The 16,125-nt window shown below is 42.5% G+C and overlaps 1 protein-coding gene across 4 annotated transcripts in view; it reads left to right on the top strand.

The window, feature by feature from the left end:
• Positions 1 to 16,125, top strand: part of gfra2b (GDNF family receptor alpha 2b) — a 97,282-nt gene that overhangs the window by 72,656 nt on the left and 8,501 nt on the right. For 3 of the 4 annotated variants that reach the window (XM_067484672.1, XM_067484675.1, XM_067484673.1), the window contains exons 6-8: positions 7,512 to 7,621; positions 8,618 to 8,758; positions 10,384 to 10,568. In XM_067484672.1, coding sequence (XP_067340773.1) covers positions 7,512 to 7,621; positions 8,618 to 8,758; positions 10,384 to 10,568 — 436 coding nt within the window. The remainder of the gene's footprint in view (positions 1 to 7,511; positions 7,622 to 8,617; positions 8,759 to 10,383; positions 10,569 to 16,125) is intronic. The other variant, XM_067484674.1, reaches the window with a different exon arrangement.

Genomic DNA, 16,125 nt, shown 5'->3' with positions numbered 1-16,125 from the left:
GCACAGTATAATTGGATGCTTGGCCTGGAGACGCACTGTAACGTGCACAAACACGTTTGAATGCAGGAGCTACAGCAAAGTGAAGCCGTTTAGGTTTTGACACAAATCAATGCAGCTTTGATCTGTAGTTGAAAGATGACTCCACCGATATAATGTTGCCGGAGTTTTGGCCAAACTAACGACAGATATCGTGGTTATTATTCTATACAAAACCTGGCACAGAAGAAAACACAGCCCTGCTAGAGACTTTAAGTGGAACTGAAACTGTGTGCTGGTGGTTTGATTTGCCATTTTTATCAGCTCTTACTTTTTTTGTGTGTGTGTGTGGAAAAAATACAAAAAAACCTCACCACCACACCTCAGAAAGTGTCCTTTGGTAACTGCCATCAACACGTCAGCAGCAGAGGCTTAACGTCCTGTGAGATGTGAGGTAGAGCCTCCGTGGATCTGACTTGAGACAGTTTCTCATATGAACAATGTCAGGAGAAAAATCATTGTGCTGCACAAGCTCACAGAGTAACACACACTCTGCACCAGTGAGCTCACAGCTAAAGTCTGGATGATGCTGGAAGCGTGTCTCACATCTACTCCAAACAAAATAAGGACGATTTCAGGATCCCAGTGCATGTGTGAAAGGGGCTTTTGGCTTGAGATCTAAATATTGTATTATGCTCCTCAAACCATTTCTGACCCGTTTTTTCACTGTGGCATCTGTCACCTGTCCAGTGCATTCAGGGAATATTGACTTCTGTCATGAACAGGGGTGTTGGCTCTGTAACAGTGTTTAAGTAGGGGGCACATGTTAGTGGAAACCCCCACACGATTCCTGGACCCAAGGTTTCTCAGCAGAACATCACCCAGAGAGTCACACTGCCACTAGCTGCAGATACGTTCCACTGACCTGCAGTGAACGTAGTGATGCCCTGTGTGTTCTCCCACCTGTGAGAACTAAAGCTTTCAGCATCTGTGCTTAAACCGGCGGCCTGGTGGCTCAGTGGGAATTGGATGGGAAGCAGAAGCCTGAAGCATCAAATCCCAGCCCACACACCAGATGTTTCCCTGAGTGAGACACCTGTGTGGTTTAAATGCAGAGAAGAATGTCATTGTTACATATGTGCTCAATGACGAATATTCTTCTTCTACAAAAAACAAAATCCACAAATGAGACCAGTCGGGCTGAGGTTTGGATGCCAGAGACCCTGTCTGTAAGACCACATTTGGTAGATACTGACCCCTGAATATCAGGAAAGAGCTGCTGTTGAGATGCTCTGAGCCACAAACTGACTGGTCATTAGCTGTGTAATATATCCGACCCCCCGACAGCTGCCGTTGTAACAAGACCGTCACTGTTATTCACTTCATGCAGTAGTTCTTCCCCAACACCTGGGAAGAATTCTGGAGTTCAGCCATTTTGATGGGTTCATGTATTTTTAACTTCATTAATTTGTCAAGGTGACCCGTGTCACCGTAGACATTTTAATATTTCAGATTTGTCTCCAGGAGAAGTAAAGTGTTCACACTATGAGTAAAATGAGATGAAACCACCATGTGGTCACAATTAGAAGAAGTGAGCATTAAAGGCACAGTGTGGCAGTTTATCCACAGTCACATACGAAGATGGATTGATTATTTCTAAATGGCGTATGATATCTGGAACATCCAGAAATTGACGCTCTTCTGTTAAAAGAAGTCTCCAAAATTTTTCTGTATATTTTGTTAATTTTGTCTTTTTAATAGTTTTTGTCTATTGTTTTGGTCTATTTTTACTGATTTTGTGCCTTTTTTTTAGTTGCTCTGTCTGATTTTGGCAGAGAAGGTGGCAGCGTGTGTCTTTCTGGGTTGGTGCGTCTTGTTTATCCTGTTAATGCAGACATGATAATTGAATACCACTCGAGGGATCTGTGAGTCCGTTACACCGTGACTGATGAGTGGAGGTCAAAGAGACAAAGACGGAGACAGACAGCAGACTCCTCTCACATGGACATTCAGTATATGTGAATGATCACACGCTATAATGAAGCAGAACATGTGGCTGAAATGTGTTTGTGAGTATTTACAGCAGTGTGTATGTGTGTCCCTGTCATTCTGCGTGTGCTGTGCAGTAATAAGGCCGTTTAGACTCAGCCAGGCTGTAATTTGATTTTAATATTCTTCACCTTCTCCCGAGCACAGTGACTACACCAGCATAACGGAGTGTGTGCTACATGCTGCACAGGCTCGACGCCATTTTCCATGTGTGGAAATATGATGACAACAAGTACTGTAGCCGTGAGTGGGAGTGGATTTCCTCCATGTTTAGACATTTCAATTTCCATCCATCCATGTTCTGCCACCTGCCTGGAGTTTGTCAGCATAGTCCAGCTCCTGCGAAGGACTCTCAAGGTTCTCTCAAGCTAGCAGAGATATATAATCTGGGTCCAGCTCGTGGTCTCATAGCAGTTGGAAATGCCCGGAAAGCATCCAGTGGAAGGGGCCCAGGGGGCATCCTGAGCTCAAAGTAACGTCCCGCCAAGGCCAGTTCATTAGTTTCTGCTGTTCACTGAGGTCAAAAGATGGAAATAAGATGATGTTTTTTTCCACCTTGCGATACCGACTCTGAATCTCTGCTCAGGACGTTTTTTCACATGATGGATTGCTGATGTCACTGACTCTAGTTTTGGGGGTTTTCTCCTCAGCCCCTGTTGTTTTCCTTTGCTGGATGTGGCTCAGTGCACCGGCTTTCTGTTCCAGGATAATTACAGGACATTGTACAATGTGCCATCGTTCCATCTTTTCTCAGATCCAGATTGGTTGATTAGTTGTTGGTTTTTTCCCCGTAGAAAGCTCTTTAGTTTTCATGTTGATTAATTCAAAAACTACTATTTCTACTAGTACTCGTGACCATAGATGAAGGTTGGAACATAGACTAAAATTTATTTAAGACCTGTGCTTATCTGGTTCAGCTGCCTCTTTATCACAGTTCAGCATAACGATGCTGCACCAATCCTCCCATCACCCTGAGATCCTTAAACGTCTTCACTTGGTGAAACCCGAGGGGAGCAATCCACAGTTGTCCAGCAGAGACTCTCATCCCAGCCTCTTCACACTCGACTGCGGGCCACCTTCTGTCCGACCTTCTCACATAATTCTGCTCCTGTTTCTTTTGGTCACACTCTGTTTGGCTTGTGCTGTGACACAAAAGTACTCTGCTCCATTTAGACAGTTTGAGTGATCGATTATTAAATTGCAGGGTGAAAATACTGGCAACTTTACAACTACAATATATAAAACCGAGGAGAACTGTACCTCATGTATGTGGACACTAAAAGATGTTTGGATTTTACAGTGTAGAAACATAGATCTGCTTCACAACACACACACCCTTATTTTGCAGTTACACATTGTAATGCAGTCGACATGCAGGGACAGTCTTAAAACTGCTTAACTTTATAAAACCTGGTTGAGCTTCAAGGTTCATCCCAGTCCAGTCGATAGTCTCAGGGAAGGATTAAATTGAGTCTCCGATGTTGTACAATTCTTATCATATTACCACTAATGACAGAATCAGACACCAGTTGATCTTTAAACAATGCACCTTGATTGTCTGTGATCCAGTTAGTAGCAGTGACAAATGGAGGTCAGAGGCGGATGCTGGTGGAGCTGGAGACAAAGTCCGAGCAGAAGCTCAGTGCTTCAATGTGAATCTGAAACCGCTTGATCAAATGCTGCCTGAGCTTCCCCATCTCCCCATGGTGCTCGTTAAAGTTTCATCTAAACTAATCATCAAGTGAGGGGGAGAAGATGTACTGTACTGTCTCCGACCCATCGGGTTTCCTCTGAATTACATTTGACTCTGGTCCAAACTGCGTGAAAAACAAACATATTTAAATAAGATATGACTAAAGCAGAACAAGGACAACATTAAGGCCTGTAATAGTTTCAGGGATCGTTCTGTTTTTGTATGTTTTAGTCCTTTCACTACTACTGCAGGTTAAATGAGCAACACTTCTACTTGTTCGTGGGTTTAAAACTGATCCCAGCTGTATTTCGGTGAACGACGAGTTGCCTGATATCAGGATAGCTTTACTATGAATTTACAGTAAATCTAATGTTTCCATGTACTTTTGCAACTAATTGTAGAAGCAGGTAAAAAAATTGCAAAGAGTCAAAATCTTTCATATAATTAATTTAAACTCACCGGTAACACTTTAGATTACAGCCCCAACTAACTATGGAAGGTACCAAAAACTTACTGTGTACTTACTCAGGACAACAGAGTACTTCCACAGCACCTATGGACACATATTCGTCATTACTTGATAGAAATAAGCAAACTGTGAGGAAAAACCGGGTAATAAGATGACAATAAAAAAAATACCTACAGTGTTAAGTATTTGGAGTGAGGGGTTACAGCCTCTGTCCCATTGATTTGACTCGTATTCTTCAGGTTTGTTTTGTGGTATAAAGGTGCAGAACACCAAGAAGTCGCTCTGCACCGTCTTTCGTGGAAGTACCTGTTTATTTATAGCAGCTCCCTGACACTCGAGAATTATAGCGACGTCGTCGAAACATGACATTTCCTGTCTTCTGGTTAAAAATCAACCTGTCTGTTCCCTTTGTGAGCAGCTTTTACTTTAACAAAGTAACAACATGTAGCTTTCATTAGCTGCACTTCTGGTGTCCCATGGGACACGTTTGGAGACAATACAGTGTGTAGGTCAAATATGCAGCGATTGAATAAAATTGCAAGGCAACGCAAAATCTGCTGGATTTGTTAGAATCCCTGCAGGGACTGAAAGCTCAGTGCTCACGTTCCTCCAAACGAAAGGCATTTTATTTTGCTTTGGTGACTTTGACGGGTGCCGTGTTACAAATACAATAAAACACTGAAATCTGGTTTGGCTTTCATTAGGTTACTTAAATGATTCATATTTGATACCCAGCTCTGTCTTTATGGTTTAATTCCCGCATCGCTTATGGAGAATACTGACTTTAAACAACAGCACCTCTCAGCCTAACGTCTCACCCTGAACTTGTTCATCTCACTTTTAAACAACTGATGACAGTAAAAGCCAACATGTTGCTCTACAAAAAGTCAGAAGGTTGACTGTCAAGCCAAGACACACGATACTTCAAATCCTCGTCAAAAACAGTAATCTTCATATAATGGTTGGCAGAAGTATAGGACATAAATGACTCTGTCTGACATATGTACAGATGGCAGAATTGTCCTTTAAGATCAGTCACATGTGACTGAGCTCTCTGTTCGTCTTCCTTTTAAAGCAATTTGCTGCCAAACACAAACACAACTCCCCAGCGGTCAGATCCTCAACCATCTGAGTCACTACCTCACACTGCAATCTGCCATGACAAGCCGAGGGGGAAGGTGTCATCGTCTGTGTGTGTGTGTGTCACAGAAAAACAGAAAGTAGGAGAGCGACTGGAGGGAAATGTGTGTTGTTTGTCACTGTGGATTATGGCCGTGTCTTTTGTCCAGAGCTGACGTCGTTGGCAGGATTAGTCAAGTCCACACACACACTGACCTCTGTGTGAAAGTCAAATGCGCAGCACTCAGACCTGTCAAACATTATTAGCCAACAGACAGACGAACACAAACACTGTCACGTATGTGTCATGCAGTCCCACACCAATTTAGAGGACATTACACTGGCATACACACGTTTCCTGGATGTGAAGCTGCAGTGAACTGAAGCTGTTCTGAATGTTTGTTACATTTTCACCAAACCATCAATATTGTTTGTACCTGTCATCAGCCTGTGTTATCAGCTCTGTCGCTGTGACACTCGACCTTCAGGCAAAAGTTGTTTTGTAGAGCATCATGTTGGCTTTTATCAGGATCTTTGCTTGTTTTCCAGTGATTAAATCTCCTCTCATCCAGTGTGACGTTCCTCCCTTCCATGTGTCCCGTGTGCTTCACATGCAGGACATGTGTTTCCAAACATGCAACGCAACACAGACCTGAGGAGCAGGTTCTTAGTCAGGGTTTGTTCTCTTCTTAGTAAAGATGTACGAGGGCTCTGTGAATGAAAACCTCATTTGAATTTGATTGGTGTTGGCGTATCAATACTGCAAGAAGCATCTTTCTAAAGTAGTGGAAACTCATCACCCGTAGAGAAATGTAGGTTGAATCCGGCAGGATTTGCTGGTGTTCAGTGTTCAGCTAATTCATACTGACACATCACACGCATCATTTTCCGCGTATGAATTCATGTTCTCCACCAAAAGGTTTTACCAGTTGGTCACCTAAACTTCAAACCCTGATAATTAGTTACCCTTTACCCTTTAGGATTAGTTTTACTCTCCAAAAGATTCCATTTATTCAGGAATGGACACATTTATGCAGACAAACAATACATTTCCATGCAAATGACAATAACAGTTGACAGATGACCTGTAAGGTTTAGGTCACTTAGGTAAAAAAGTGCCTCTCATCTTCTGACACATGCATTGGAGGAGATGTGAGACACGCGTCCAGCATCATCCAGACTTTAGCTGTGAGCTACTCACACTCTGCACTGGTGCAGAGTGTGTGTTACTCTGTGAGCTTGTGCAGCACAATGATTTTTCTCCCGACATTGTTCATATAAGAAACTGTCTCAAGTCAGATCCATGGAGGCTCTACCTCACATCTCACAGGACGTTAAGCCTCTGCTGATGACGTGTTGATGGCAGTTACCGTTACATAATATAGAAAGTTTAAAGAATGAAGGCACTTTGTGTGTGTGGACACGTCTGTCTTAACTCTAAAAGCAACAATTTAATCCCGTAAATTGTGAGGACCAGACAAAGTGTCTTGATGAAAACGGCCTTTGTCCACAAACACACAGTGATGGATTCAGATTTCTTCCACCGCATTGATCTGACCATTCCACATTTTTCCTCTTATTTCCTGTTCTCTCACCAACACGTCGCAGTGTTACACTAAACGTGACAAAGAAGACGCCTCATTTAAGAGAAACGAGGCAGCAGACAGGCGGAAGCATTAATGAGGAGCCAGATAAGGAAGAGACGAGACAGTATGGTGCAAAGCAAAACTAGGACAGGCAGTGGCTGAAGCTCAGCAGCTGTACACTTATTGCCTGTGACAGGTTCCCATGAATTAACATACACATGATGTGGTGGCTACTGCAGGACATGTGGACGAAATGCAGAGATAATCTCCCAAAGTGCTGCATGAATCCACTTCCAGGAGGGTTTGATAGGTTTTCATTGCACTGCAAGAGGTCGTTACACAGCAATAATGCAGAGCTGGTGCTGCAATATAATCACAGACCCAGGAAAAAAAAAGATTTCACCACCAATAATTTAAACTTCCTGTTCACTGTTTCCTTGACATTTGGTTACATTTTGTGCTGCATTCAGATAAAAACCATTGCACAACTTTATCGTACTTCATTGTGATGTAATGTCTTGTTGTTTGGTCTTTACAAGCTGTGAAAAATGGACGTCTCAACCTCTCGTATCATTTTGATGCGACTCTGACAGGTTTGGTTCCTGTGTTGTTACTGCAGGTCTCGGCTTGCTGATTTCCACATGAACTGCCAGATGACGCCTCACACGGTCACCAGCTGCCCTCATGACAACTATCACGGCTGCCTCATGTCCTACGTCGGCCTTATTGGTGAGTTTGACTTTAAAGGAAAAGCTAAATGATACAGACACTGTAAAGCAGAAAATGTTGCTGAAATGTTTCCACGTTAAGCAGCTGATCATCGTGCAACTGTTTGTTGTAGAAACAACTAAATTAATAAATGCATTTAGCTTGTACTCGTCCCAGTGTATCCTGTGTTGAAGCCCAGTAAGTCCACAGACGCAGTGTGAGACACGAGACCTCTGGACTCATTGTGTTGGGTGGGAGCAGGCACCATCCTGTGCCGTTCATATCTGATGATGAAGAGGAGGAAAGGTTCCCTAAGTGGAGAAATTAAATTGCAATAAGTAGCAACAATGTTTGGAAATAAATATTGTTGCTACTAAAATTCCCAGTGTCTCGGCGTAAGACGTGCTGATCGGAGCACAGTTGGACGTCCAAAGATAAAGCAGCACTGCTCTACTGACCCACTGCATCAGCGTTTTCAGAATGGCCTCAGGAAGGCAGGATAATCTCACAAGATGGCCCCCGCAGCCCAGCATTGATGTTAACAACACATTCTTTATAAGGACCAAATTCCACAGGCTGAAACACTTTTACTAGCTCGCAATTTCTTTAGGTATTTTGTGCCTAAAATCAGTTGTTTTGTTTTTCGTAGTAAATGGAAAATGGTCCGTACTCAAAGCGCTTTACACTCACACACACACACTCACACACCAATGGGGGAGCTGCTATGCAGCTGGCCAACACTCACTGGGAGCAACTAAGTTGGGGTTTGTATCTTGCTCGAGGACACTTCGACATGTGACCGGAGGATCCGGGGATTGAACTTGTGTGTACAAGAACAAAGGGCAATCTTCCCGCGTTCAGAGGCTAAAACAACATGGCTGCTGCCGTGATGCAAGAATTAACGTGGCCACAGACGCACGTCGGCACGTTGACGGGAAGATGCTGATGTTCTCTGGAAACAGTCCCTAGTGATTCAGTTCCTCCCCGATATTAACTCCGTCCTCCTTTGTGTCTCAGGCTCAGATGTGACACCCAACTACAGCGACAGCAGTCCGTCCAACATCACCATCAGCCTGTGGTGCAGCTGCAGGGGCACTGGCAGTCAGGAGCGGCAGTGTGACACCTTCCACCAGGACTTCACCCACAACACCTGCCTGAGTGAGTCCTTACTGTGTGTGTGTGTGTGTGCGCACTTGTATTTGTTACTTAGTTGAAGGTTTTTTCCAAGCGAGTTGGGACCTTTTGGCAAAGTGCTGGTGTTGAAGGTTTGTTTGAGGGTTGAGACCTGGTGTCCACAGTGGTGGACAGTGGCAGTTAAACAGGACACTCAGGAAAGAAAAGTGTGAGACGATGTGCTGCACATCTCCAGATACGTCATGTAGAGAACACTGACCTCGCTACAACTTCACCTCCTGCATCGACAAACAGTCTGTCCTCTGCAGACACACGCCACACATCCATATCCATGTGAGCCTGTGGCAAAGAGAAACCACGTCAATACACTGTATAATTTTTCATGTATTAAACATTACTGGACTCCGGCCACAGAATGTGAGACGTTCTGATCGGTCTGACCTACTGTGGAAGACTTGCTGTCGGGGATCTAGATTTTTTTTTGGGCACATTTGGACAATGATTTAAAAGGTGTTTCACTCAAAATTTAAAAGGTTTTTGGAGATAATAAGCTGTATGTTAATGGTTCAATAGTGTTTATGAAGTGTTCAGTGCCAGAAATGTCAAATCCAGAACTTATGTCCCTGGAGGCTGGAAGTCAGACACCAGAAAGTCTGTGACTGAACAGGCGACACTTACAGCTGATTGTTTCATACAGTATTTTTACTTAAGTAAATGATCAGAGTCCTTCTTCCACTGCTGGGTTACTGTAACTGTGATGGTGAATATGATCAGACCACATTGGACCATGTTTGTTGACATAGAGCAGATTGAATCACAGTGTGTAAAGACTCAGATCCAGTCACTGCCAGTCGGCCACGTCCCCACTACAGCTTGTTTATATCAGTTTCCTGAGTGAATCTTAAATGTTCACATTTTTTTGTCTTGAATCTTCCAGTATCAAGCTGCTCGGTGACGGATGGAGCAGCAGCTGAACACACAATGGACCTACTGTCATTCATCTGGATTTATGTCCATTTTATCACATGATGTCTTGTTGATTTACCATCAGTACTTTCATCATTAAAGCTGGTTATTGTTTCACGGTTCATTTTCATTCAGTTGTGTGAAACAGTCGAATATGTGAATGAGAACAACATTAATGGTGTGTGTCGCCTGGTAAGCAGCTGCTGACAAGGTGTCAGAAACATGACACTCTCAGCACATAGAGAACCAATTAAATCACTTTCAATTATTTTAAATTCAAGCATTTTATTATTATGATCAATTGTAAGGTGGTTTCAGATTTTATGATGCAATAGAATTTGGTAGCAGTTGCAACCAGGCAGATAATTCCTGAAAAAGTTGGACTTGTGCTGGTTAGGACTCTTTGGAGGTAAAAATGGGAGATAAGTTACATTTCTGACACTGAACAAACACTTTAGAAAAACAATTTAAATTGCAAACCTTTTAAATCATTGTCCAAATGTGTCCCTGTTCTGAGCGTGCGCTTCACTCTGGCCACGCCAACAAAACCAGTTCTAAATGTCCTGTCTGCTTTCCAGCATTAGCAGAAAGGCAGCAGGTGAAATGAGCGACTCATTTTGGTGTCACACTGTAACTATGCAGCGTAGGCTGATGATCCTTCTCTGTTCTGTCTCCTCTCACAGAAAACGCGATCCAGTCGTTCAGTTACGGCTCAGAGGGAGGGACGCTTTTCGTAACCGAACCCTCGTCCACCATCTTACCCCCCGCCCAGCCGCCGTCCATCCCCAAACCTGCTCCTTCTCTACATGGCAATGCCATAAAACCAATGGACAGCGCTTGTATGTTCTCCACTTGTGCCAATCTGCAGGTACGTTTGTCCAAACTTGTTTGATTTATTATTTTTTGGGGGGGTTTTCTGCTGGTCCACTGCCCAGAAGCAGAGAGCAACATAAACACTTTTTAAGCAATTCAGGGTTTTTTTCCAGTGATTTCTTTGAAACAATGAGACCAAAAAGGACCAAAACCCGTTGTGTTGCACAGGTGAACACTTAAAATGCCTCTGCGGCTTCTGGCTGTATTCGTAGCGATGAACAGTCAGTTGTATTGTATTCATCACACACTGACGATATGTCCTGCTGACTGCAGAAGGAGAAATCCATGCTGTCATCCAGACACCACTCAGGAGGACTGAGCACCACACATTCATGGGCTTTGCTCCTCTTTACCTTCACACACATTAGTGTCATTCTGCCTGCATCCAGGGAAAGTGGCAAACCATCCATTATGTACAGAGACGAGGTGTAAGGCTGTAGGTTATGGGCCAGTATGAACTGCCATCCATTATGTAAGAGATGAATAATAGAGCAGCTCGACATATAACGGGACTGTACGTGGAGATATTTTATTAAATCGCTTCATTTTTAACTCGCACACAAGCTTCATTGTGGACCAAGGTGATGGTCCTAAGCAGCTGGCAACTGGACTTGTTTTAGGTTCTTCAGGATGTAGTAAATATGATGTAAGGGAAGGATGGATGGATAAATAGAGGCTTCCTTTAGGTTTTCAGAGGGTTTGCTGCTGTCTGGACTTTGGGATTATGTATTTAATTACATATAAAGATATTTTCGAATTGTCCCCAACTAAATCTTTTCATCTTGTTAAATGTTGCAGACTGAATGAAAATCCATGAGGACTTTGTTCAGTCTAAGTCGCCTGAGAAACATTTTATATTTTAAACAAAATTAAAAACGTTTTTGTCTTGTTTTGTCAGTTATAGTTTTGAGGCATCTGTTGTCACCGTCTTGTTGTCTACAGTTACCACAGATTGATTCAGAATATAGTTCACATATATTTTTTCTAACTATTGTTCACTGGGTTCAGCTTGAGAGGCAAAACTACATTTGCTGAGTTTGACCACATGGATGCAGAAAGATTTCTGCAGCAAACACAGCTCCGTCTTCTCTGCATCTTCTCACTTTTCACTCACTTCTTATTATTCACCAATTTTCAACCTGCTCTCTGTGGCTTTAGTTTAGGTTGGTAAACATTTAAACCAGAGAGATTTTGTTCAGTGGAGCAAACGGTTTCAGTGATGAGGAGCTACAGTTTGTTTGTCCCTATTTCACATGGTTTTTATTAAACAAATTGTCAATTTTTGCTTTAAAGGACATGATTTATGTAGTTTTAGTCTCTACACCAGGTGTTTAACATTGTTACCATAGCGATGTGATGGTTCTTTAACTGTAACTGGATTTACAATTGTTTGGGTGGGTGTAGCGGGCCATCCGCCATCACTGTGCTATCTTAAGAGACGTGGTCGTATGACAGGACAGGGACAAACAGTCTGTGGTTACTGGACAAATGCAGTTTTGTTAGAGGGGGGAGTAAAAGAAGCTCAGCCCCACATGTAGCCTGTTTCCTGATGACAGTTATAACTGAAAATACAAGCAACATGGATACAAGATATTTGAAGGTGTATTTGGCTGGTGAAGGCGTTCGACATATGGTGCTGAATTGAAAGCATTTGATGAGTCCAAACTGATGTACTGTGAAGAAAAACAGCGACTAAACCACACACACTGTGGCCCACTTGGCTCACAGCATCCGATCACAAAGTGCCTCGATGTGGTGTTCTAGGACTTCTGGATAAACAACATATGTTGTTAGCTTTGAGGCCTTCTTTGCGACACAGTTTATTATATGCCTTCATCCCCGGTGTGAATTTTCCACTTGGGATTTGACCATGTTTTTTGCCACTGCTTTGCATTTTGTGTCCACACAAGCTGGAGCAGCAGCAGCAGCGTCCTCCTTCCTCTTCCATAATTCAAATCTCCTGTTTGCTCATTGTGATGCTTGTCTAAACTCAGCCATGCCTCTGGGTCGATGAAGCTTCACTTTATGTCCGGCCTGCAGACATCCTCACAGCTCAGGGAGGACAGGGTGTGTGGTGAACAGCAGATTCTCTCTCTTTTTGGGGCAATTTGGCCATCGTCCATTCAGCTGACAGGACTGGGCCTGTGCAGATGTCGCTGAGGCAGGAGAGCAGAGATTCTGTGGATGTGTTGGGCACCAAGTATTTTTCATTTGAGGTCCAGGATTCTCCTGAGACAGATGAGATGAAGGAGTTAAGGCAACAACACAACCTCGTATTTACAGCGCTTAACGTTTTCCACACAGGATTAGATTCGTAAGTTTCATCACAGTTCTACAAACAATATAATGACAACGTGAAAGAAGTTTGTTTGAAATCTTTGCAAATGTGTAAAATATATATATATATATATATATATATATATATATATATATATATATATATATATATATATATATATATATATATATATAATATAATATAATATAAATAAAAATCACATGTACATAGGTATTCGCCGCCTTTGATCAATACTATTGTACAGGTTTCCATCAAGGACGTCTCTCTACATTGCTGCATTCAGCTTTCCCTCCATCCTGACTAGTCTCCCAGTTCCTGATGCTGCCACCACCATGCTTCACTGTAGGGATGGTGTTGGCCAGGTGGTGAGCGGTGCCTGGTTTCATCCAGACCAAAGACTTCAATCCTTGATTCATCAGACCAGATAATTTTGTACATATTGGTGGAGTGCTGCAGACATTGTTGTTCTTCTGGAAGGTTCTCCTCTCTCCACAGAGAAACGCTGGAGCTCTTTCAGAGTGAACTTCCGGTTCTTGTTCACTTCCCTGACTGACGCCCTTCTCTCGATTGCTGAGTTTTGACAGCCGCTCTAGAAAGAGTCAATTTCTTCTTCCATTTACAGATGATGGAGGCCACTGTGCTCATTGGGACCTTCAATGCTGCAGACATTTTTCTGTACCCTTCCTCAGATCTGTGCCTCGATACAATCCTGTCTCTGAGGTCTACAGTTGGACAACAGTTCCCTGGAATTTTAATGTTTCCATTAAAAATTGGCTGTTGGTAACAACTTGAGCCCCAGTTATTTTAAACATTTGTGCACGTTAAAATTAGATGAATTCACATAAGTACTTCCTGTTTTCAGTGCATCCAAGAATATAAAGACAACACTGAATTACTGCATTATTTTAATAGCCATAAACCACCAAAACTCTAAATGTATTTCCAGAATCTTGTAGACTCCCTAGATTCAAAAGTAATCTGGTTCAATCCAAAAAAAACAATTAGTCCATCTCAGAGGACAATTTCTTCTTCACAAAAACAAAGGTGGGGACAGAGAATTAGGTTGTATTTCAAATTGAGGGTAGTTAGCTATAATGTTCTGCAGCCAACATCATTATCACATTGATTTTTATTTTTTACTTTTTTTATATAAAAAAAGATGCTAGAACACTGCAAGATGACATCATTTGCTGTGGCCACCTTTGTTTTTGTGGAGAAAAAAAATCTGCTTTACCCACAATTGTGTGATATTTTTGTGTGAGGCATCAGGAAGTACTTTTAAAATTTGGGTGAGTGTTTTCCAACAATATAGGGATTTAGAAACGGTCACCGTGTATCTGCCAGGTTAGGACTGACTGGAATAATACACGAGAGGCTTAGACTGGGGCTGTGGCTGCTGCAGCAACATCTTTTGAGCATGTTGATGAGCAAAAACCAGCCTGTAGTTTGTGGATCCCGTCCCTCCCTCTGCACTCCCACCTTCAGGTCCCCTGCACACCCCTGGAGAGGTGCTTCACAGTTTGAAAACCTCTGCTGCAGAGGAAAACATGCCGCCACAGTGGGGGATTCAGATACAGCTGTCAAATTAATCATCTTCAGTCAGGCTGACGGAAGCATTACAGTACAGTATACACATTTGTTCTGGGGAGCAGATTTTTAAAGTATTATTTTTCTTGTTAAGACTATGCAGATGAAAAAACATCACCTCTCACCGAGTCCTGGAGCTTTGTGCGAAATAAAATAACCCCCACGAATAGATCAAAAATGATGTTGGGACCCATTTTAGACCCAAGTATAACTATATGAAATTTTCCAGTTAACGCAGATTGGTCACATACTGCATCCACCCCCCCAACACATGCAAACTGCAATCTGTCAGCACTTTTCAAAAGCCATTTCTGAATACCTGGAATGTCGGGGCGAGCGTTTCCAGTAAATATGAAACATGCAGAGCTGAAAAGAGAAGCAGATGTGATCTAAAAACAGATGGAGAAAATGCATGTAATGTAGCAGAGCACAGTGTCCCTGTGGAGGCCGTACATTGCCTCATGCTGTGAATGTGTTTTCTGAATTGTATCATTTCCCCAAAGCACATGAATATAGCTATCGCTTTTCTGTGAGTTATGCTGAGCAGTCAGTTTATGAGCTTCTAGTGTCAGAAGAGTTTACTGCAATAATAGTCAATATGATAATGTTTCATCTGCACGGTTTAATGATGGCTGTTAAAAAAAAAAAGCATTGCATACATGCACACGGACGCCTATATGTGTATGTGTGCAGCCATATTTCAGAGTAAACGATAATGATGTAGCGAGCAGCATTTTCAGGCAGCTTTGGCTGATTTCCTTGCCTCTGAAAAGAGTTTTCTTTTTCTCGATGAGTGATAAGATCTGATTGGCTCTCCCACCCAGGCAACAGGAGGAGATATGCTAATGAAGCGCTGACAAAGAGGCTGATGGAAGACTCCGATAAATGCTGTGTGTGTGTGTGTGTGTGTGTGTGTGTGGGAGAGGAAGCATCTTTGTTTACGCTGACATTACTGCTCTGCATTTCAATGTCAGTGAAGATTCCTACTTAACGGTTTCCCCTCCTTCCTTGAGACAATAACAGTAAACTGGTTTTTCTGTAGTTCAGGCTTTTTTCCTTCTGCAGTGTAGCAAACTATTACATGAAGATTTCCTGAAATAATGTGATGGTCCAAACAAAACCTGTGTAATTTTTCTCAGTCGTCTGATCTTTAGCTTCAGCTCCCCGTTAGAAACGTGTAACAGAATTTGTACTTCTGTGGTTGGATGTTTCTTGCTGAATTGCACCTTGGGAGTCTTATTTATTGCATATGCTTCTTGTAGTTTTTAATTTCAAACATTTTCAGGCCCTAATTGCTCTGTGATGTGTATTCATACACAATACACACGTGTTTAATGTTGGCAGTGATCTCTAATAAGTTTGATCATTAATCAGTACGTCCAGGAATTCACCATGTTGCAATTGCAACAATATGCCCTGTGAATGTGCAGGCCCATGCAATTTAAATCATGGCATCATGCATCAAAATCGGGTATTTCTGGCTGCAACAATTACAAAAAAAATTCCAAGAAATCCTGGAGGGACTGATTATCACAGCATATCTGGCAGAGATCTATTACATTTTGAGGAAAGAGCAGAAGTTGCATACATACTGTGGAGATTCTCAGTCATCTAGGTCATGGTTTTCCCAAAGTCGACTCCCAGGCCAATGTTTCCTAAAGTAACC

Source organism: Channa argus, chromosome 18 (genome assembly GCF_033026475.1).
Source record: "Channa argus isolate prfri chromosome 18, Channa argus male v1.0, whole genome shotgun sequence".
Classification (NCBI taxonomy): Eukaryota; Metazoa; Chordata; class Actinopteri; order Anabantiformes; family Channidae; genus Channa; species Channa argus.
Note: the sequence above shows the minus strand (reverse complement) of the source record. Positions and strands in the feature narration are given on the sequence as shown.